Source organism: Coregonus lavaretus (genome assembly GCF_964263955.1).
Source record: "Coregonus lavaretus genome assembly, chromosome: 19".
Classification (NCBI taxonomy): domain Eukaryota; kingdom Metazoa; phylum Chordata; class Actinopteri; order Salmoniformes; family Salmonidae; genus Coregonus; species Coregonus lavaretus.
In genome coordinates this window covers 18,145,793-18,168,665 of record NC_140006.1, presented here as the reverse complement: position 1 = coordinate 18,168,665, position 22,873 = coordinate 18,145,793, and the positions used below count along the sequence as shown (strand labels likewise).

General features: G+C 41.8%; 1 protein-coding gene and 1 pseudogene across 3 annotated transcripts; both read right to left on the bottom strand.

Annotated features, from left to right (window-relative positions):
• Nucleotides 1-438: 438 nt before the first annotated feature.
• LOC311146211 (cyclin-dependent kinase 5-like) lies at nucleotides 439-10,302 on the bottom strand. 2 transcript variants are annotated; one of them, XM_084182716.1, is made up of 12 exons: nucleotides 10,153-10,302; nucleotides 9,599-9,687; nucleotides 9,111-9,178; nucleotides 8,862-8,922; nucleotides 8,574-8,630; nucleotides 7,521-7,616; nucleotides 5,679-5,753; nucleotides 5,490-5,586; nucleotides 3,300-3,369; nucleotides 3,057-3,117; nucleotides 2,762-2,842; nucleotides 439-2,133 (listed from the first exon to the last, which is right to left on the bottom strand). In XM_084182716.1, the coding sequence occupies exons 1-12, from the start codon at nucleotides 10,187-10,189 to the stop codon at nucleotides 2,047-2,049; spliced, it is 879 nt and encodes a 292-aa protein (XP_084038842.1). In that variant the 5' UTR covers nucleotides 10,190-10,302; the 3' UTR covers nucleotides 439-2,046. The 2 variants fall into 2 exon arrangements, with proteins under 2 accessions (XP_084038842.1, XP_084038843.1); XM_084182717.1 differs by lacking the exon at nucleotides 5,679-5,753 and having other exon boundaries at nucleotides 10,153-10,298.
• A 2,838-nt stretch (nucleotides 10,303-13,140) lies between these two features.
• LOC311146993 (mitochondrial potassium channel ATP-binding subunit-like) lies at nucleotides 13,141-17,809 on the bottom strand (annotated as a pseudogene). Its single transcript has 15 exons — nucleotides 17,776-17,809; nucleotides 17,265-17,386; nucleotides 16,855-17,028; nucleotides 16,705-16,784; nucleotides 16,455-16,546; nucleotides 16,083-16,222; nucleotides 15,805-15,878; nucleotides 15,578-15,669; nucleotides 15,388-15,494; nucleotides 15,217-15,250; nucleotides 14,911-15,057; nucleotides 14,172-14,271; nucleotides 13,865-13,998; nucleotides 13,504-13,646; nucleotides 13,141-13,224 (listed from the first exon to the last, which is right to left on the bottom strand). The product of its transcript is annotated as a mitochondrial potassium channel ATP-binding subunit-like (transcript).
• Nucleotides 17,810-22,873: the final 5,064 nt, after the last annotated feature.

The following is a 22,873-nucleotide window of genomic DNA, read 5'->3' as shown; positions in this document are numbered from 1 at the left end:
CGTGATGCATTATTATCTGGAAATGTTATCAGTAGTGTTTGGTCTTCAATGCATTGTGTAATCAATGTAGATCAGATCATCTACCCCTACACAACACGTGATATTACAATGCCTCCCTCCATGATATGGCTTCCTTCAACTACTTGGACCGGTTGTGTAACTGGGGTCTTGACAATAATACTTGGTGCTATAGGTAACTTTAAAAATCATTGGTCATGAACCATGGTAACAGCTTAACTGAAACTCACTCATCCCTGGTGCGCCAGCTGGTGCATAGGGCAGAAAGTTGCAACAAAGGCTGTCCACTTCTGGTCGGCTTTGGCCATCTTCTCCACCGTGCCCCAGCTCTTATATTGACAGGGCTCAGTCTCGGTTTTAACAGAAAATAATGGGCAAACTGTAAATCATTTTCCGACAAAAAAAGCAGAACAAGAAACATAACTTTTGAGTCCACTTTATTGAACTGTTGTTTTGAAATTTACAGAAGAGACCACTGCCTGGCAGCAATTGTCTAAATACTTAACCCAAGTCCAACAATAAAACTATGATAATAGGAAAGTGCAAAGTCCACTCTTCATTCTAAATAAAGATTAAAGTAATGTCATAGTTAAACTAATATTCTACAGCACTCGTCTAAAATAAGCACTGGAATTGCTTGTCTTTACATGTGATAATGGAATCTTGTGATGTCCCAACTGTTCTATCTCAACTCGGATGCAAACATACACACCGCCAAAGTATAACGCATACTATACAGAGCCGTAAAATTGCCATGGATCTAACTGTCACACATTTCATTATTTTAATAAGGAGAACATTGCAACTCATGAAAAGTAATGCGTTGTGTAAATAAAAATACTAAATGCACACATAAGCAGACATTCAATTATCAATAAATACATGCATTCTATTAATTCTTTCTCTTATATCAAAATAAATATTTTCCCTATTGATCAAAACCAATGTTTTGGTAGCTGACAGCAACCTCAAAGATGAGTTAAACGTTGGCTTTTGTGGGATAAGTAGCGACTATCTGGAGTAAAATAACACTGCAAAACGTACTAGTTCTTTGCCAAAATTAAGTTACCCATCAGAGTGAACACAGCTAAAGTCAGTGGTGCAAAACAATCGTAATGTGGTAATACAGGTATCAATGGATTTCCTCCGCTCTCACTTCACTTTCATTAAGCTATAAGACATCAGGTCAATGATAAAAGATGGTAGAAAGTTACAAAATGAAACTAAAATAAAAGCAAATTACTCAAGTACGTATGGTCCACTGTTCATAATACATATCTATTGACCCCAACTTCGACAATACCCCAACTTTGTGTTCAACTTTACTTGATAGAGCGGATGAGATCTAAATTATTAAAAAAGGAAATGCCATTTACCAAAAGTGCACAAAAAAAATCAAATACTAAAAGCTAAAAAGAAAGCCTGAGAACTGACAAATATAAATAAACCTCCCCCTCTTTTACAATCTTTTAAAGTGGAAAATGGTTAAGACTATGATGAAGGACAAGGAAGACATGCAAGTCTGTCTGTCTCCAATCTTATCATAACCTATTAATGCAATATTGACAAGTTACCAGCAGTGGTACATTAACACTATTTGAGGAATGTATCCAAATAACTACAGTTTTGCCAGTACATTATGCAGCACACTAATTCAATTGTTCAAACTGCTTAATCTGCTGTGCAACTATTGGCTCAGAAGGATTCACTGTTTCTCCGGGTCCAGAATTGTTCATTGCTACATGTTATGTTTCCATGTCAGTGCGCTTACTGTGCTTAACAGACAATGAGAAGACAAACAGGCTTGCTAACGGGATCTAAAATCTTGCAGAGCCCACAAGGACTTAATTCCATTAGGAGGCACAACAGGATATTCTGAAGGGAAGTCTCTTAGTTAAAACAGGTGCTGCTGGAAGATGAGTCTTGCAGGGAGTCAGGATAAACAGGTCCTGTTGAAAAGATGGAGTGAAAGAGGATTGATTCCGATGGCTGAGGTTTTGTTGAGTGACGTGTGTTTTGGCATCTCATCTACGGTGGGCAGAAATCAGCAAAGTAGGGGTGCTGCAATGCCTCCTCTGCAGAGATCCTCTGGACAGGATTACACTTCAAAAGATTCTAAAAGAGGAAAAAAGAGCACCGACCTTTAAGACCTTTTGACGTGTTTCTACACATGAGCTTTGTTAGCCAATGTCGCCATGACATCTCCAACAAGTGTGATCAGGGATTTCTATTGGAGAAGCAGTTTTAGCCTAGTATCTTCATACTGTACGGTCTTTGATTCAAGTGACGTTTGGGAAAAGCCTTGCACTAGCTCCACCTGGTGGTAACTTTATATTCCCAGCTAAGCGGTCTGCCAGTTACACACCACACAAAACTCTAGACACATGCATTTTGTTTTAACGCCACTTGTGTGGGTTTGCACATATGTATTTGTGCAAACATATGAATTCAGAGCTATACAATAGAAGAGTGAAGGACATTGGATTGTAAATTGATGTTAACATCATGGGATGGTATAGCATGATAATACATTGTATACTGAATATTATAAACTGGGTGGTTTGAGCCCTGCATTCTGATTGGCTGAAAGCCATGGTATATCAGACCGTATACCACGGGTATGACAAAACGTTTAGTTTTATTGCTCTAATTACGTTGGCAACCAGTTTATAATAGCAATAAGGCTCCTCTCGGGTTTGTGATATATGGCCAATATACTGGTCATTTGGGGGGCAATACTAACCTGCAGCAGATCTCGTCCTGGGCTACTGAGTTTGGGGACAACATTCACCAGTGAGGTCGTGGCTGGATACATGGGGTACGGCTGTAGGCAAAAAGAACGACAGGGTAACGGATGCAAACAGATAGCAGCACAGAAAATATGAGTTCCTTCTATTAGAGATGAATCTGTGATCTGGAAACTGCCATTAATCTCATACCTTGTAAATCATATATTCAAATGTTTCTGACAGGCAGTAGAAAACATGAATTTCTATATGATCAACTGTAATTTACAAAAAATGAGTGGGTTAGACTACCTTGTAGTCTGGGAGCTTTGTCATTGTTTGCCACTGTTCTTCAGTTGGTGTACCCAACAATGTGCCACAACAGCATTAAGGAACGACTTTCACCACTAAATAGGACTCGTCAAGTTTAGTCATTAGAATAGATTCAAAGTGCACCAACTTCAGTTCCTGTGTTTAGTTTCTACATACCACACAACAAATGGACAGTGTACTGAACTTGCTGGGTAACTATCTTAAACATCTCTGAAAGGATATCTGAAGATCCTCTTCAGCTGGTCGTCAACGTCATTACCCGGGAACAGGGGCCTTCCAGCATTTGCCAACTCTAAAATTATCAAATTGATCAAAGTTACAGAAGATTTTAAAAAGGCAGAGGCAGACCTGCCAACCTCGAATCATTTTTATGAGTACCACTTCAGCGCGGCGTTGGCACCACCAGCCACAGAACCCATGGCAGCGCGCGTGCGACACCCCCACAGCTCAAATCATAGGCAAATGCACCTGTCTCAGTAGGAATGGTAGGCTATAGACCAGGGCTCTCCAACCCTGTTCCCGGAGAGCTACCGTTCTGTAGGTTTTCGCTCTAACCCTAATCTAGCGCTCCTGATTCTAATAATTAGCTGGTTGATAAACTGAATCAGGTTAGTTACAACTGGGGTTGAAACGAAAACCTACAGGAGGGTAGCTCTCCAGGAACAGGGTTGGAGAGCCCGGCTATAGACTGTTATGGGTACTTGGTAATTGGCTGGTCTTCAGTAGCTCACTAGAAAAGTTAATGTCAGTGGAAGTTAAGAGCACTTTGAAAAACCTGTAACTGCCATTTCCTGAAACCGAGAGTCTTAAATTATATAAAACAATGTAGCCAACACAGTTGTTTAGTGAAGTTGTATTTCCCAACTCCATTCCTTGAGTACCCCCAACAGTACACATTTTAATTTTAGCCCTGGACAAGCACACCTGATTCAACATGTCAACTAATCATCCTTCCCTCAATTAGTTGAATCTGGTGAGTTTGTCCGGGGCTACAACAAAAATGTGTGCTGTTGGGGGTACAGGAGGACTGAAGTTTGGAAACACTGGTCTAGGTATTTGATCCTAAATGAAATTGAGGTGGTCTCAATGACACTCACATTTTTTCTAGGTTAAATTTAGGGATAATGATTATTCTAATTAATAGGTGTATTTATGTGGATAGTCTTGTGAAAACGTAAAGTGTCTTCTTAATTTTGTTTTCGGAAATATTTCTAAATTAATTCAATTACTAATAATATGCCATTTAGCAGACGCTTTTATCCAAAGCGACTTACAGTCATGTGTGCATACATTTTTACGTATGGGTGGTCCCGGGGATCGAACCCACTACCCTGGCATTACAAGCGCCGTGCTCTACCAATTGAGCTACAATTGAGCTACAGAGGCCCACAATTACTGGATGCAATGTAGTAGTCTGGCTTACTGTAGGCTATTTGGAATATGAAACAAATGAACTAGGCCTATATGAGCTTGTTTCAGATCTCCATCCCTTACCCAATCCATCAAGTCAGGTCTGACTACTACCATTCATTCAACATGCCTTGTCATCGGTGAACTGATGGGCTATTATCACATCATTAGCAGCCTATTGTTGACATACAGCTATATCAAAGGTCAATTAAGAACTTATTCATTAACATAGGCCTACTAATCTTTAACAGTCTAACATAACCTGTGAAGGATGGTATTAGCGGAACAGCTCTCTCTGCCATGTCTGTTTCCATCTACGCAACACAGCACGTTTCCTTGCTAGTCAATGCGCTCGCGCCTACTACCGTTGCGGAGATCAAAGCCTGTGCGGGCAAGAAAGTGTTCTCGCTTAGTTGACTAAATGTTGTAGCTAAATACCTTCGTTATAATGACGCCTTAGTTAAAGCGCTAACTACGAAATAATATTGGTTATGAGCTTGCCTAACTCATACAATTTGTTAGTCAATGTATTTGGCAAACAGTTTGTTCAACTTCACAATTTTTCATACCCTTTTCCTCATACATCAGTGGTATCAACGCGAAGTGGAGAGAAGCCATCCAGCTCCAGGGAGGAAAATAGCACTACGACTACAGCGGCCGCCGGAGCCGAGGGCTAGAGATTCTTTCCAAAGATTGTATTCACCTCTTCCTCTCCGTTTTTTCTCCTCGCCTGTCCTCTAATTGTCTCTGCTCCAACTTCAGAAGGCTGAGTCAAAAACCACAATGTGCCAACTAGATGCCTATTTTTGTGTATGTTAGGGTCGTTTTTTCGTACCAGCGTACTTTGACTTCAAATTATGTGCTTGGTACACAGCAACGTGTGCAGGTTGGCAGGTCTGCAGAGGTCCCAAATTATTTGAGCATTATAACACAGGTATGAACAGACCATACAATCATCACCTTGAATTTGCAGTGCAATTTTGACCTTGATGTTACACATACCTGCAAATATGCATCCAGCAGACCACATGTCAATGGAGGTAGAATAAAGCTTAGCACCAAAGAGCACATCTGGGGGCCTATACCACAACGTCACAACCTACAGAGAGAGAGAAGCTTGAGACCAGTAATTGTTTGCCAGTATCCCAATTAATCACGTAATTGCATATAAACATGTAATTAATATCCCACCTCTGCTGAGTAACATCTCACTGGGATTCCAAAGGCTCGAGCCAAGCCAAAGTCAGCCAGCTTCAATTCCCCATTCTAAATTAAGCAAACCATACCACATTGTAGGCTATGTAAAGGGAAATAATTTTCTCACTAACTAAGCAACAGTATTTCTGTTTCAGCTAAGACAGATACAGTGAGGGAAAAAAGTATTTGATCCCCTGCTGATTTTGTACGTTTGCCCACTGACAAAGAAATGATCAGTCTATAATTTTAATGGTAGGTTTATTTGAACAGTGAGAGACAGAATAACAACAAAAAAATCAAGAAAAACGCATGTCAAAAATGTTATAAATTGATTTGCATTTTAATGAGGGAAATAAGTATTTGACCCCCTCTCAATCAGAAAGATTTCTGGCTCCCAGGTGTCTTTTATACAGGTACCGAGCTGAGATTAGGAGCACATTCGTAAAGGGAGTGCTCCTAATCTCAGTTTGTTACCTGTATAAAAGACACCAGTCCACAGACGCAATCAATCAATCAGATTCCAAACTCTCCACCATGGCCAAGACCAAAGAGCTCTCCAAGGATGTCAGGGACAAGATTGTAGACCTACACAAGGCTGGAATGGGCTACAAGACCATCGCCAAGCAGCTTGGTGAGAAGGTTTCAACAGTTGGTGCGATTATTCGCAAATGGAAGAAACACAAAAGACCTGTCAATCTCCCTCGGCCTGGGGCTCCATGCAAGATCTCACCATGTGGAGTTGCAATGATCATGAGAACGGTGAGGAATCAGCCCATAACTACACGGGAGGATCTTGTCAATGATCTCAAGGCAGCTGGGACCATAGTCACCAAGAAAACAATTGGTAACACACTACGCCGCGAAGGACTGAAATCCTGCAGTGCCCGCAAGGTCCCCCTGCTCAAGAAAGCACATATGCAGGCCCGTCTGAAGTTTCCCAATGAACATCTGAATGATTCAGAGGAGAACTGGGTGAAAGTGTTGTGGTCAGATTATACCAAAATCGAGCTCTTTGGCATCAACTCAACTCACCTTGTTTGGAGGAGGAGGAATGCTGCCTATGACCCCAAGAACACCATCCCCACCGTCAAACATGGAGGTGGAAACATTATGCTTTGGGGGTGTTTTTCTGCTACGGGGATAGGACAACTTCACCGCATCAAAGGGACGATGGACGGGGCCATGTACCGTCAAATCTTGGGTGAGATCCTCCTTCCCTCAGCCAGGGCATTGAAAATGGGTCGTGGATGGGTATTCCAGCATGACAATGACCCAAAACACACGGCCAAGGCAACAAAGGAGTGGCTCAAGAAGAAGCACATTAAGGTCCTGGAGTGGCCTAGCCGGTCTCCAGACCTTAATCCCATAGAAAATCTGTGGAGGGAGCTGAAGGTTCGAGTTCTCAAACGTCAGCCTCGAAACCTTAAAGACTTGGAGAAGATCTGCAAAGAGGAGTGGGACAAAATCCCTCCTGAGATGTGTGCAAACCTGGTGGCCAACTACAAGAAACGTCTGACCTCTGTGATTGCCACCAAGTACTAAGTCATGTTTTGCAGAGGGGTCAAATACTTATTTTCCTCATTAAAATGCAAATCAATTTATAACATTTTGACATGCGTTTTTCTGGATTTTTTGTTGTTGTTATTCTGTCTCACAATGTTCAGATAAACCTACCATTAAAATTATAGACTGATCATGTTTTTGTCAGTAGGCAAACGTACAAAATCAGCAGGGGATCAAATACATTTTTCCCCTCACTGTATACAGTATACAGCACAATGTGTACTCTGACTTTCTAGAACTAGAACTTAAACAGTCAACATTCCACTGACTTACCCTGTTGATGAGGAGGTTCTGTGGTTTCAGGTCTCTATGGAGAACATTCCGACTGTGGCAGAAGGCAAGCCCCTTCAACAGCTGGTACATGAACGACTGCACATACAGAAAGGAGGGGAAGACTGAGTTAAGCACAGAGATACAGAAAGACAAGGCAGTAATACTACAGTATTCTCACTATCAATTAGATAGTCATTGGAGGTTTTCTTTGGAGTTATACCATAATTTTGCGACTGCAATTTTTTTGGCAAAGTCAACAATCCCCTGCATATTATGCGAGGGCTTGCAAATTGGACAAATCACATCATTAAAACAGTCAAATCATCACAATATTATCGTATAAAACTGACCAATCACCGCAAAACAAAAAGAGGGTTAGCAATTTCAACCAATCACTGCACATTTAGCACATAATATGGTTCAATCAAGCCACACGTCAACAAACTTTTTCCCTCGTCAGTGCATTTGTGACAAAATTTACAAAATAATTGCATATTGCCAAGCAAAAAAAACAACCTGCTAATATATAAAAATATCACCCCAAAAAATAAAACAGCGCAAAATCCTTGAGGGACTGAGTTCTACTGATGGGACATCATTAGAGCCATATTCTGCTCCTTATTTGAATCTCAATTAGGGCCGTGACGATTATGGAATTTGGGGTAACAATTAATTGTCATACAAATGGACATGGTTATTGTCACAACTGTCATTTTTGTAGAAAAGTATTTTGAGCTTGTCATGGATCATAATGCATCTTAGAAAAGTATCTACAACACAGCTTGGATAACATCTCTATTTAAAAACACGAATGGTTTAACCGTTCTGCAACTTTACCCAATTGATGTAAAAATGAAAAACTGTGTTCAGTAAATGACGACTGTAAGTCGCTTTGGATAAAAGCGTCTGCTAAATGGCATATTATTATTATTATTATATTTACTTTAATATATAGTATTAAGACGATTATGATGATAATTGTTTTAGTTTACGTTATTGTCCATAATTGTCAGTTACATGATAATTGTGCCAGCCCTAATCGCAATGACTCACCTTGACAGTTTCTGGATCTAGGTCTCCATTGCAGCTGTCAAAATATTTCTTTAGATCCTGTGGTTGTAAAAGTCACAAGTTCAATCAGCCCACGCCAGTAACATTACATTTCTTCACATCATATCAAACACGTGAAAGGTAGAAAACCCTTACAGTTGAACTTGCGGTCACATCTACTTTAAATGGTCAGTCAAGTCTACTGGTAAATTGTCATAACTGTAGCAACTACAAACTCCTCTTTATACAAGAACGTAATCGGCATACATCTGGCAACAGCGCAACACTTACTTGATCACAAAATTCAAATACCAATGTTAACTTCTTGTCACTGTGCAGAACATCATGCAACCTAGGGAAAGCAAAATTAATTGTCAATTAAACTCTTTGCATAGCTAGATATTTAATCTAATGCTAATTATAACACTCTTGAAAAGTAACTTACTACTACTTACTGAGTCAGGTCTAACTATGCTATGGCAAAAATAATGTAGTTAGCTATGTATTTTCAGAATTTGACTAATTTCACTTCAGACCTACCTCACAATGTTTTTATGCTTCAGTTCTTTCAAGAGGCAAATTTCTCGCAGGGCAGAACTTGGGACCCCCTACAAGAAACAAGGGTTGTAATCATTAGCCAAACAGTTACTAAAACAAGAGTTTTAGGTAGGTCCTAATTTCAGGTAGGTCCCTCCCTGGCACCTGTGCATCCCTCCAACTGTCAGTGTAAAAACACTAGCAGTCATAAACTGGTGTCATTTGAAAACTCGAGTCCTATCAAACAGACCAGTGAACATATCCCACCTGCAGTGGTGTGCCAAGGTTTGATGCTGGTGTTTACCTGCAGTGGGAGCTCTCTTATGGCTTGATGCAGTGTGTGTGTGTGTGTGAAACGTTTTGCAACATAATCTGCGTAATGAATACGCCCCAGCATACAGCAGCAACCAAATTGAGCCGTCAAAAAATATGCTAACCAGTTGGACAGCAACCTAAATTACCTTTATTTGTAGTCTCAAAAAAATTCCTACCTCATCGTCGTCATCCAATCTCACTCTTTTCAAAGCCACGATTTCATGCGTTTCTCTGTGTTTTGCTTTGAAAACAGTTCCATATGTACCTGGAGAAAGAAATCACAACGTTCGCTAGCTAGCTTGACTGAATGGGTTGTGTTAGTTAGCAAGGTACTTAGCTAACTAATTTGCCCAGGACTGGGCTAACTAGTTTCATTATTTTTATAGAATAATGAAAAGCTAACTAGCAGCTTTCTTAAACAAAATTAACTAGATGCTGACGAATATAATAACTTATGTTACATCTTTTTATAGCTACGTCAACATGTCTTGCTAACTAGCTATATATTTTGTTAGCACGCTAGCTAACGTCAGACAACTAGCTAATGTAGGTAGACTACCAAATATCTAAACACTATCAAACGTGTGTCACTTAGCAATGAATTGTCAATTGTCATTTAAAATTACTGATATGACGGCTGCTAACATAACTATAAGTTAGCTAGCTATAGCTGTCTAGCGACAGCAACATTATCAGCTAGATAAATCCTGGGAAAGAAACAGACACTTACCCTCTCCAATCTTTTCGAGCTTTTCATACTTCTGCATATTTTGTCAATAAAGCTAGTCTTTAGCTAGCTAACTAGTGAAATGCACCCCCAGGGTTTGGGGATATTTTTGATACGTGTTAGCTAGCGGTTCCCAGCTACAATGATGCTGCTACATGGGCATCTAAAGGCCAAATTAAGAACTGCATGCAAAATCGCCCATTCTCAGTCAAAAATAATTATTATGAACCTGTTTCACTGTCATTCTCGTGGTCAATCTGAGAAATGTTTACAAGAAAACTATATTCTCCATTTTGTTCCAATGTTCCCTCCTGAATAAATCCTCAATCAGAGGTCCAACTAAACAGCCTGCACAATCCGGTTCTAAGAAGCCTGTTAATGGATTTAGCTAGCCTTTATCCACAAGTTTCACACCGTATTTTCTGTTTAGACAATTATCATTATAAATGTCCCCCTCAAAGTACAGTGCATTCGAAAAGTATTTAGACCCCTTGACTTTTTCCAGATTGTATTACTTACAGCCTTATTCTGAAATGGATTAAATTCGTTTTTTTCCTCATCAATCTACACACAATACCCCATAATGACAAAGTGAAAACAGCTTTTTAGAAAAAACAGAAATACCTTATTTACATAAGTATTCAGACCTTTTGATATGAGACTCAAAATTTAGCTCAGGTGCATCCTGTTTCCATTGATCATCCTTGAGATGTTTCTACAACTTGATTGGAGTCCACCTGTGGTAAATTCAATTGATTGGACATGATTTGGAAAGGCACACATCATATAAGATCCCACAGTTGACAGTGCATATCAGGGCAAAAACCAAGCCATGAGGTCGAAGGAATTGGCTGTAGAGCTCCGACACAGGATTGTGTCGATACACAGATCTGGGGAAGGGTACCAAAAAATGTCTGCAGCATTGAAGGTCCCCAAGAACACAGTGGCCTCCATCATTCTTAAATGGAAGAAGTTTGGAACCACCAAGACTCTTCCTAGAGCTGGCCGCCGAGCCAAACTGACCAATTGGGGAGAAGGGCCTTGGTCAGGGAGGTGACCAAGAACCCAATGGTCACTCTGACAGAGCTCCAGAGTTCCTCTGTGGAGATGGGAGAACCTTCCAGAAGGACAACCATCTCTGCAGCACTCCACCAATCAGACGTTTATAGTAGAGTGGCCAGACGGAAGCCACTCCTCAGTAAAAGGCACATGACAGCCCGCTTGGAGTTTGCCAAAAGGCACCTAAAGGACTCTCAGACCATGAGAAACAATATTCTCTGGTCTGATGAAACCAAGATTGAACTCTTTGGCCTGAATGCCAAGCGTCACGTCTGGAGGAAACCTGGCACTATCCCTACGGTGAAGCATGGTGGTGGCAGCATCATGCTGTGGGGATGTTTTTCAGTGGCTGGGACTGGGAGACTAGTCAGGATCGAGGGAAAGATGAACGGAGCAAAGTACAGAGAGATCCTTGATGAAAACCTGCTCCAGAGCACACAGGACCTCAGACTGGGGAAAAGGTTCACCTTCCAACAGGACAACGACCCTAAGCACAAAGCCAAGACAACGCAGGAGTGGCTTCGGGACAAGTCTCTGAATGTCCTTGAGTGGCCCATACAGAACCCGGACTTGAACCCGATAGAACGTCTCTGGAGACCTGAAAATAGCTGTGCAGCGACGCTCCCCATCCAACCTGACAGAGCTTGAGAGGATCTGCAGAGAAGAATGGGAGAAACTCCCCAAATACAGGTGTGCCAAGCTTGTAGCGTCATACCCAAGAAGACTCAAGGCTGTAATCGCTGCCAAAGGTGCTTCAACAAAGTACTGAGTAAAGGGTCTGAATACTTATGTAAATGTCATATTTCCGTTTTTCATTTTTAATACATTTGCAAAAAATTCTAAAAAACAGTTTTTCCTTTGTCATTATGGGGTATTGTGTGTAGATTGATGAGGGAAAAAACAAGAATTTAATCAATTTTAGAATAAGGCTGTAAGGTAACAAAATGTGGAAAAGGTCAAGGGGTCTGAATACTTTCCGAAGGCACTGCAGGCATAACACATTTCAAATATGTGATTAGTGGAATATTCAAATAACTGTGGGGAATAACAGTAGTGTTCTTGCTCACAAGCACAGTAATTACCCTATATGTTAGCCCATTGTTAAGAATGAGAATTGTTCCACTGATCAGACTAAATAAAGTAAATAAATGTAGCTAATACAATCTCCTGAAGACAAGATGACATGAATCTGTCCCTACAGTCTACCCAAATTATTTTATATTTAACGTCCCCCCCCCCCTCTAGAATCAAACGTATACTTTTCGGTTCATAATCTGTTTGACAAAATTATTTTCATAGTTACAAATCAAGTCACCAAACTTCCCAACGTCTGCTGCCTTTTCGTTGTCACAGCCTAAATGCCAATCACCAAACGAGGGGACTAATGCAAGTGTGAATTAAATCGACTTTAGCACATGCTGTCAGAAGGCTGCATTATGCAATAGGGGCGGGAGTAACAGCAACCTAATTTTGTTGAAAACATTGTACATGAAACAGTGCTACCGTGCTTCTCTTTTTACAGATTTATAAACTCAGCAGAGAATTTTCGCTCTCCATTCAACTCCACTCTAATCTTGAGGGGCGTTTCTTTAAAATGCGCATCCAATCCCCTTGATCCTTTACATAACTAGACCAATCATATGCTTCAATGCGGTTCACAGTGCTGCGCAAGACAGGACAATGATAGTACAATGATAGAGATTCTGCTCGTGATGTTAAATTGCAGGAGCAGATGTTACGATTTCAATACGATTTGGAGCACAGTTGAAACGTTAACGCGCTGACTATACAATGGACTAATTAGAAAAATAAACATAGTACTTTACAAATCGTGAGATATAAGAGGTGTGGTGAGAGTGTGAGAAGAGGGTAAAATGCGTGCGTGTGTCTCACGGCCAATGCGTGAGAGTTGGCAGCTCTGCAAAGTAGTGTTCACTTCTGTCCCTCTGATCTCTGCCTGCGGATGAGGTCAGCATACAGCCCTCCTTTGCTCAGCAATTCCATATGAGTTCCAGCCTAGGAAGAGAAGATACCTGTGTCCGCAGAGATACGGTATTCAATAAAAGCACTTACTATAAAAGCACTATGTGACAACTGCTGATGTAAAAAGGGCTTTATAAATACATTTGATTGATTGATTGAGAAAAGGGGAATGCATTGAGTATGTGTGTCTTTTTTTTATTATAGTGGTATAGAGTTGTAATAAATCAGAGGACGTTATAACGTTCTGGGCCGTACTGGGAGACTCACTCAAAAATCTATGTTTTTCTCACAAATGTGTTGTCACTTACCAACCACAGGGTTGTATCCATCTGGAAAGCCTGTGATGAAGTGTTGGTCGTTAGCCTGCTTGGCAGCGTTGATGATCTCAGCATCAGTAGCCCCCGCTTACCAAAGCAAATGTTCTCCATCACAGAGGACCCAAACAGCACAGGCTCCTGCAAGCAGGGGAGGAAAATGTACACAAAGTAACTTTGTTTTTAGTGTTATGACAAAATCACAGAAAAAGGCCATGTCATACTGAGGGTAGCAACTAAGCATACTAACACAGCTCCTGAAGACAGATCCTAGAACAAATCCCCCCAAAAACTATCCTCATATGCACTAGAAAACATATAAAGCTGTGTGTGTAGTATGATTACCCTAGGATATTTACCTGATTGATTAATCCAATAACTTGTCCTCTGGGCCAGGATGGGTCCAGTGTCCGGATAGCCAGCCGTCCAACATGATCACACCACTGCTGGGGTCATAGAAACGCTCCAGCAAGGAGGCCACTGTGGAACTTCCCTGCAGTGTAGGAGAGCCATAACTAATCACATAAGTTTCATAAATATATCATTAGGTTCCACATAATTATACTATTTTCAGACTAATGTTTCTACAATCTCATTATAGGCCCTTTGTTTATGTAATCAGACTAATTGAGTGTTTGTATCCATGGAAATGCATGGGACATTACCTCCTCCTGATTCTCCAACGATAGTGACAGTCTTACAGAGGGGGGATGATGAGGTTGAAGTTCTTCAGGATCTGTTGAACAGGTCTTGTTATGATGGGTTTCTAGGGTATCAAGTAATTCATTACGCAAGAAGATATTTAACATTTAGCTGGGGAGTTCATATAAGTATTTAATAGGTACCATGGTTCGTTATAACAAACAGACAGGGCTCTGCCTTTTGCTATTCCAAACTAACTTGAACAAAGAGACCATCTGTTACACATTTCTTCAACCACATCTGGTAACCCTCAATGGGCACTCCCTTCTTTGATGTTCTGTGGTCCTCTGTAGCTCAGCTGGTAGAGCACGGCGCTTGTAACGCCAAGGTAGTGGGTTCGATCCCCGGGACCACCCATACACAAAACATTTATGCACGCATGACTGTAAGTCGCTTTGGATAAAAGCGTCTGCTAAATGGCATATTATATTATATATTATATGTTATTCTCTTGTCCCCCAAGGCAGTATATCCTATCAGTCAATCGTGCGACCATAAACATAAGTAATCTACTTTGACATAATGGAATGCAGACTCTGTGGCACCAAGTCACTTATTTACTAACTTTAACCTGGTCCACACAACACTATGAAAACATCATAACAGGTCTCGTTGGGTAACTGTAAGAAAACAAATAAAAAATGGCACTCACTGATATAGATTGTGTGTGTGTGTGTCTTTGTGTTAATATTGTCGTTCTGACATGGTCTTGCCTGAAGGTGATGTTCATGAAGTCCAACCATCCTGTCAGAGATTTGTAAGGGATGCGGCCGCCCCCTGACCGTGGAATTGTAGGCTCAAAAGACAGGTACTCAAAAACACTGGTACCAGAGCTGAGGCCTCTCACCATCTGGAAAACGTGGTAGGTTATAGTTTCTCATGGCCATATCAACTGATCACCTTTTGAATCCTAAGCATAGTAATGTATTTTGTGAAACCTGAACACTGTACATAGATAGTAATGTATAACTTCTTCTATACTTCACATTCATATTTGGTCTTCACACACTTGTCCAAACAGGATAGAGATGCTGGCCAAAGACCTGAGGAAAACAACATAAGGAAAGGTAAAATCAGGTTTGTTATTATCTTAACGTACATTGAACACGTCCATTTGATCATGCAAGCATTTGGCACGTTAGAGAGTGAGAGATTAGCTGAAGTGTTATCTTTGCTGACAATAAGTATTTTATGTCTGTGAAATAGGAAAGACATGAGGTCGCCTGGAGACATTTCATCACCCGCCATCAAAAGACCCATCAGCAAAGATGGTGCCTAAAACAATGCCTGCATGAAAGAGTCATGTAACAGATAAACAATGGCATAATTAAATAACAATTGTCTGTAAGCCCAAGTTTGACTCGCTGTACATGATAAAAGGAACTCACATTGTATTTGACATTCCTTCGAAAACCTATCCCTGAGCCTAGAGATTCATTCATCTCGCATCCAGGCATATAACCTGCAAAACACAAACAGTTACATTATTTTACATAAACCTTCTAATAAGCAGTGAAATTAGGAATGTTTTGAAAGACATATTTGACTTTATCATAGGGCAGGTCTGTTAATATTATCTGAATAGACTGTCTCTCACTCCTCTATGGCGAAGGCTTTCACTGTCCGCACATTGCCAAGGGCCTCGTCTGCCACCCCTGTTGCTTTCGACACCTACACACCCACAAACACACACGTACTATACTTTAGTCTAGAGACAAACAGACAGACAGCCAACACCCATGCTCAGCACACCCCATTCTACATGCTGGAGCTCTGATAAACTCAGTAAAATGGTTTCTCAGTTGACACTTATCTATTTCTCTAATGTGTTTTAGATAGTGAATGAGTCAGAGTCAGAATGAGTGAAGATGTCACCTGTTCCTGAGCCAATCGGGACAGCCTGCGAAGGAATGAGCCAATCAGAGCTCCTGCCAAACCAGACAGGGTAGTATCACCACCATCATACCAGTGAGTTTAGGGGAGATGACATAGAGGGACACGAAACAGCCAACCGTCTGTTTTTACAAAATCATTACATTTAGCTTTTGAATAAAGCTATTGAATAAAATATACTGAAAAGTTATGGCAATATGTAATAGGGAAGTGCATATAGGACCACAATGGAAATAAGACTCTGGTCTTTGTGTTTTTATTCTCAATAATTTCTAATGTATGTAAATCTTGTCTCCAGCTGGAGTAGCCTACTACTTTTAATTATCCAATAGATTCATATGTACACAGCCATACCTGAGAGACGACCAGTTTGAAGGAAGACTTGAACATTCAAACGGTTTACAAGCATGCCAGTCTTGTTGGCATCAAAGAAGGCTACATCTTGCCTGAAACAAAAATTGAACTATTGTGTTAAGAAGAGTGATAGTTGGACAGTAGGTAGTAGGTCTAGTGACATCTAGTCAGTCACCCCACTCCATGTCTTGGAACTGGTCTATTCTACCTATTGCTTTCAATAGAGAAATAACTGCAACTGTGTGTATACCTGAGTAAAGATTGGAAAAGGGTCTTCCTCATGTCTGCTGCTACTCGCTCCCCTACCCTGGAAAGCAGGATGCTGTAACCCTGCAACCAGCGAAGACATTTCATGACCATATATTTTACTACGTACACAGAGACAGATTCTTCAATCTACAGTTAAATTCAAATTAGATAATGGACAACTTACTTGGAGACCAGCAACTGCAGAGCAGGTTCCCTCATCTCTCATATAATTCCCAGTATGTTCTCTCATGTATTGTGCCACTATGTTCACCAGATTGCCCAACAGGGGAATTTGAATATTCAAAATGGCAGCACCAAAAGCAAGCTGGGAAGAAATACATGATTGGTTAATTCCACTCCAATTGAGTGGTCTGAAATCACTCAACAAAAAAGATTGCAGTTTTGAAACTGCAGTAAATGTGCAGTAACTGCAGTCGACTGTGGTATTTTGGACTCAGTAATTGCAGAATAACTGAACTGCAGTTATACTGCACTCTAACTGCAGCTATACTTAACTCTGACTGCAATCTTTTTTTGTAAGGGTAGTGTTAAGTTGCTCACCACGACAGCACCAAGAAGGGCAAAGAGCTGGGGTTTGACAAACTCCCAGAGGATATGCCAGTCGACAGGATTAACTTCAGCACACCCACTTGGTCTTGATGTCCGGCAGGCTGATTTGCGGACTACTCGTTGAGCCAGACCCCAGATATGTCCAGCAGTGTCATAAATGTAAAATATTTGGTCATGTGTCAAGTGTGTGCAGCAGGGAAGAATATCGTATGCCAGTTGAAGGGAAATGTTGCAACTGTGGAGGTGAACATGTGCCTGAATTTTTGGGATTGCCCTGTTAGGGTGAAGGAGAATGAGGTGGCAAGGGTAAGGAGTGTCCAACGTGTCTCCTATCTGGAGGCGTTGAGAAAATTGGAAGGAACGAGTGGCGTGGAAGAAGCAATGGTAGTAGAGCCACCACGACCAGTGACACTTTCTCATCAACCGAGGGATAGTGAAATGCTACATGTTAAAAAGGTGGACTTTGTATTATTTATTGCAATGGTCATAAACTGTACAGTACAAGCGGAGAAGAAGTCTAAGAAAATTGGAATCATTGTGAATGCCACTGAACGTTTTTTGGGTCTTCATGATTTCACAGCTGAGGCCATGCAAGAAATCCTGTTAGTGAATGTACCCCCATCCAGTGTTGCCAACTAATTTCCAGGGGAAGTTGCTAGAGGCAGGTCGATTTGTTGCTAGAAGTTGCTAAATGACGTTGTGATGTCATTGCGTGATGACGTCATTACGTAATAATGTAAAACTGCGTAATTACGTAGAGTACACAATAACGTTACTCAAACTGACTGGCCAGCTCGGCAACAAATATGATTTGACATTTGTTCGTTTAGAATTGTTTGTTTATTATCACATCTTTTTATTTGTAAAAGTAATATAAACACAACACATTTTATATGATCAGATATTTATTTTTTTAAACACAACACATTGAATTATTGAACAATTACACAATATTGAACAACTAATTTTTATTTATTTTTATTATTAACTAGTAAACCTACACATTCTGAACAATTATAGTTTTAAGCAGTGTATTGGTAGTTAGTTAACATGCTACCTAACTGATCAACAATTATAGGTACAAGCTAATAACAAGGTATACAGTGGGGAGAACAAGTATTTGATACACTGCCGATTTTGCAGGTTTTCCTACTTACAAAGTGTCACGCCCTGGCTCTAGGGACTCTTTTAAGTTGAGCCAGGGTGTGTAGAGTTTATGTTTTGTGCTCGTTGTGTCTAGTCTAGTTTTTGTATATCTATGTTGGCCAGAGTGGTTCTCAATCAGAGGCAACGAGTATCAGCTGTTGCTGGTTGTCTCTGATTGGGAACCATATTTAGTCAGGTGGTTTTCCCACAGTGTTTGTGGGATCTTGTTCCGTGTTTTGCACCTGTGGACGTCACGTATCGATTTGTTGTTTTGTTCGTGTATCATTTAATAAATAAGTATGTTCACCTTCCACGCTGCGCCTTGGTCCTCTATATCCGAAAATCGTGACACAAAGCATGTAGAGGTCTGTAATTTTTATCATAGGTACACTTCAACTGTGAGAGACGGAATCTAAAACAAAAATCCAGTAAATCACATTGTATGATTTTTAAGTAATTCATTTGCATTTTATTGCATGACATAAGTATTTGATACATCAGAAAAGCAGAACTTAATATTTGGTACAGAAACCTTTGTTTGCAATCACAGAGATCATACGTTTCCTGTAGGTCTTGACCAGGTTTGCACACACTGCAGCAGGGATTTTGGCCCACTCCTCCATACAGACCTTCTCCAGATCCTTCAGGTTTCGGGGCTGTCGCTGGGCAATACGGACTTTCAGCTCCCTCCAAAGATTTTCTATTGGGTTCAGGTCTGGAGACTGGCTAGGCCACTCCAGGACCTTGAGATGCTTCTTACGGAGCCACTCCTTAGTTGCCCTGGCTGTGTGTTTCAGGTCGTTGTCATGCTGGAAGACCCAGCCACGACCCATCTTCAATGCTCTTACTGAGGGAAGGAGGTTGTTGGCCAAGATCTCGCGATACATGGCCCCATCCAGCCTCCCCTCAATACGGTGCAGTCGTCCTGTCCCCTTTGCAGAAAAGCATCCCCAAAGAATGATGTTTCCATCTCCATGCTTCACGGTTGGGATGGTGTTCTTGGGGTTGTACCTTCTTCTTCCTCCAAACACGGCGAGTGGAGTTTAGACCAAAAAGCTCTATTTTTGTTTCATTAGACCACATGACCTTCTCCCATTCCTCCTCTGGATCATCCAGATGGTCATTGGCAAACTTCAGACGGGCCTGGACATGCGCTGGCTTGAGCAGGGGGACCTTGCGTGCGCTGCAGGATTTTAATCCATGACGGCGTAGTGTGTTACTAATGGTTTTCTTTGAGACTGTGGTCCCAGCTCTCTTCAGGTCATTGACCAGGTCCTGCCGTGTAGTTCTGGGCTGATCCCTCACCTTCCTCATGATCATTGATGCCCCACAAGGTGAGATCTTGCATGGAGCCCCAGACCGAGGGTGATTGACCGTCATCTTGAACTTCTTCCATTTTCTAATAATTGCGCCAACAGTTGTTGCCTTCTCACCAAGTTGCTTGCCTATTGTCCTGTAGCCCATCCCAGCCTTGTGCAGGTCTACAATTTTGATCCCTGATGTCCTTACACAGCGCTCTGGTCTTGGCCATTGTGGAGAGGTTGGAGTCTGTTTGATTGAGTGTGTGGACAGGTGTCTTTTATGCAGGTAACGAGTTCAAACAGGTGCAGTTAATACAGGTAATGAGTGGAGAACAGGAGGGCTTCTTAAAGAAAAACGAACAGGTCTGTGAGAGCAGGAATTCTTACTGGTTGGTAGGTGATCAAATACTTATGTCATGCAATAAAATGCAAATTAATTACTTAAAAATCATACAATGTGATTTTCCGTCTCTCACAGTTGAAGTGTACCTATGATAAAAATTACAGACCTCTACATGCTTTGTAAGTAGGAAAACCTGCAAAATCGGCAGTGTATCAAATACTTGTTCTCCCCACTGTATATGCTATCTTATTGAACAAGCAACTTAACTCAAATAATGATGTGTGCGCTAGGCATCTCTCTCCAGCTCTCTCCAGGTTGTTGTGCTGCTTGGCTGGCCTGCTGCTGCCTGTGCACGAGCTGAGCGCCTGCTGCTGACGTCCCTCACAATGCACTTTTGCAGCCAGTCACGTGTGTTGTAACTGAGTGTGTGACAGAGAAAATTGTTTTTGTGTAATTTAGAGGGAAAATGCGTGCATTTTAGCATTTCAATCGCTTTTCAAAAGTTGCTAAAAGTTCCAAATACATTTTTAAAAGTAGCTACATTTTTTGCTAGGTGCTGTTTGAAAAAAAAAGTTGCCAGGGTAGTCTGAAAAGTTGCTAAATTTTAACATTTAACATTTAAGTCATTTAGCAGACGCTCTTATCCAGAGCGACAAATTGGTGCATTCAACTTAGGATAGCCAGTGGGACAACCACATCTTGATCACAGTAAGTACACTTCTTCAAGCAAGCAGCTGTGAGCAAAGTCAGTGCAATCAGGGACAACTACATCTCAATCACAATAAGTACATTTCTTTAAACAAGTCAGTGCTAGCAGGTGAAATAAGTCAGGTGTTAGTTTAGACAAAAGACAGTGGTAGTTGCTACGTTGGCATCACTGCCCCCATCACAGGCCCCTGAGCCTGTGTAGGGATCTATTTTGGTGTGGACTGTGAATGAAGAAGTGTGATGGGTTTTCTTAGTTTACCTGTTTAATTTTGTATGATGTTGTTTTCCCTTTTTCCCTAAATGTTTTTTGGTTTGTTTCTTATTCAATACCCCCTCCAGCTGGTGGCGGTAATGCACAATTAACATTGGATGCCAACGGCTGTTAAACCCCATCGAAAATAATTTAGACATATACACTGAAACGGTGATGGAGTTTATCAGGAAGTGTATAGGTGATGTTGTGCCCACTGTGACTATTAAAACCTACCCTAACCAGAAACTGTGGATAGACAGCAGCATTCGCGCAAATCTGAAAGCGCGAACCACCGCATTCAACCATGGCAAGGTGACTGGGAATATGGCAGAATACAAACAGTGTAGCTACTCACTCCGCAAGGCAATTAAACTGGCAAAACATCAGTATAGAGACAAAGTGGAGTCGCAATTCAACGGCTCAGACACGAGACATATGTGGCAGGGTCTACAGACAATCACGGACTACAAAAAGAATACCAGCCACGTCGCCGACACCGACGTCTCGCTTCCAGACAAGTTAAACACCTTCTTCGCCCGATTTGAGGATAACACAGTGCCACTGACGAGGCCCACTACCAAGGACTGTGGCCTCTCCTTCTCCATGGCCGACGTGATTAAGACATTTAAGCGTGTTAACCCCCGCAAGGCTGCCGGCCCAGACGGCATCCCTAGCCGCGTCCTCAGAGCATGCGTAGACCAGCTGGCTGGTGTGATCATGGACATATTAAATCTCTCCCTTTCCCATTCTGCTGTTCCCACATGCTTCAAGATGGCCACCATTGTTCCTGTACCCAGGAAAGCAAAGGTAACTGAACTAAATGATTATCGCCCTGTAGCACTCACCTCTGTCATCATGAAGTGCTTTGAGAGACTAGTCAAGGATCATATCACCTCTACCTTACCTGTCACCCTAGACCCACTTCAATTTGCTTACCGCCCCAATAGATCCACAGACGATGCAATTGCCATCACACTGCACACTGCCCTATCCCATCTGGACAAGAGGAATACCTATGTAAGAATGCTGTTCATTGACTATAGCTCAGCATTCAACACCATAGTACCCTCCAAGCTCATCATTAAGCTCAAGGCCCTGGGTCTGAACCCCGCCCTGTGCAACTGGGTCCTGTACTTCCTGACGGGCCGCCCCCAGGTGGTGAAGGTAGGAAACAACATCTCCACTTCGCTGATCCACAAGGGTGCGTGCTCAGCCCCCTCCTGTACTCCCTGTTCACCCATGACTGCGTGGCCAAGCACGCCTCCAACTCAATCATCAAGTTTGCAGACGACACAACAGTAGTAGGCTTGATTACCAACAATGATGAGACCGCCTACAGGGAGGAGGTGAGGGCTCTGGGAGTGTGGTGCCAGGAAAAGAACCTCTCACTCAACATCAACAAAACAAAACAAAGGAGATGATCGTGGACTTCAGGAAACAGCAGAGGGTGCACCCCCCTATCCACATCGATGGGACCGCAGTGGAGAAGGTGGAAAGCTTCAAGTCCCTTGGCGTACACATCACCGACAAACTGAAATGGTCCACCCACGCAGACAGTGTGGTGAAGAAGGCGCAACAGAGCCTCTTCAACCTCAGGAGGCTGAAGAAATGTGGCTTATCACCTAAAACCCTCACAAACTTTTACAGATGCACAATTGAGAGCATCCTGTCGGGCTGTATCATCGCCTTGTACGGCAACTGCACCACCCACAACCGCAGGGCTCTCCAAAGGGTGGTGCGGTCTGCCGAACGCATTACCGGGGGCAAACTACCCGCCCTCCAAGACACATACAGCATCCGATGTCACAGGAAGGCCAAAAAGATCATCAAGGACATCAACCAACCGAGC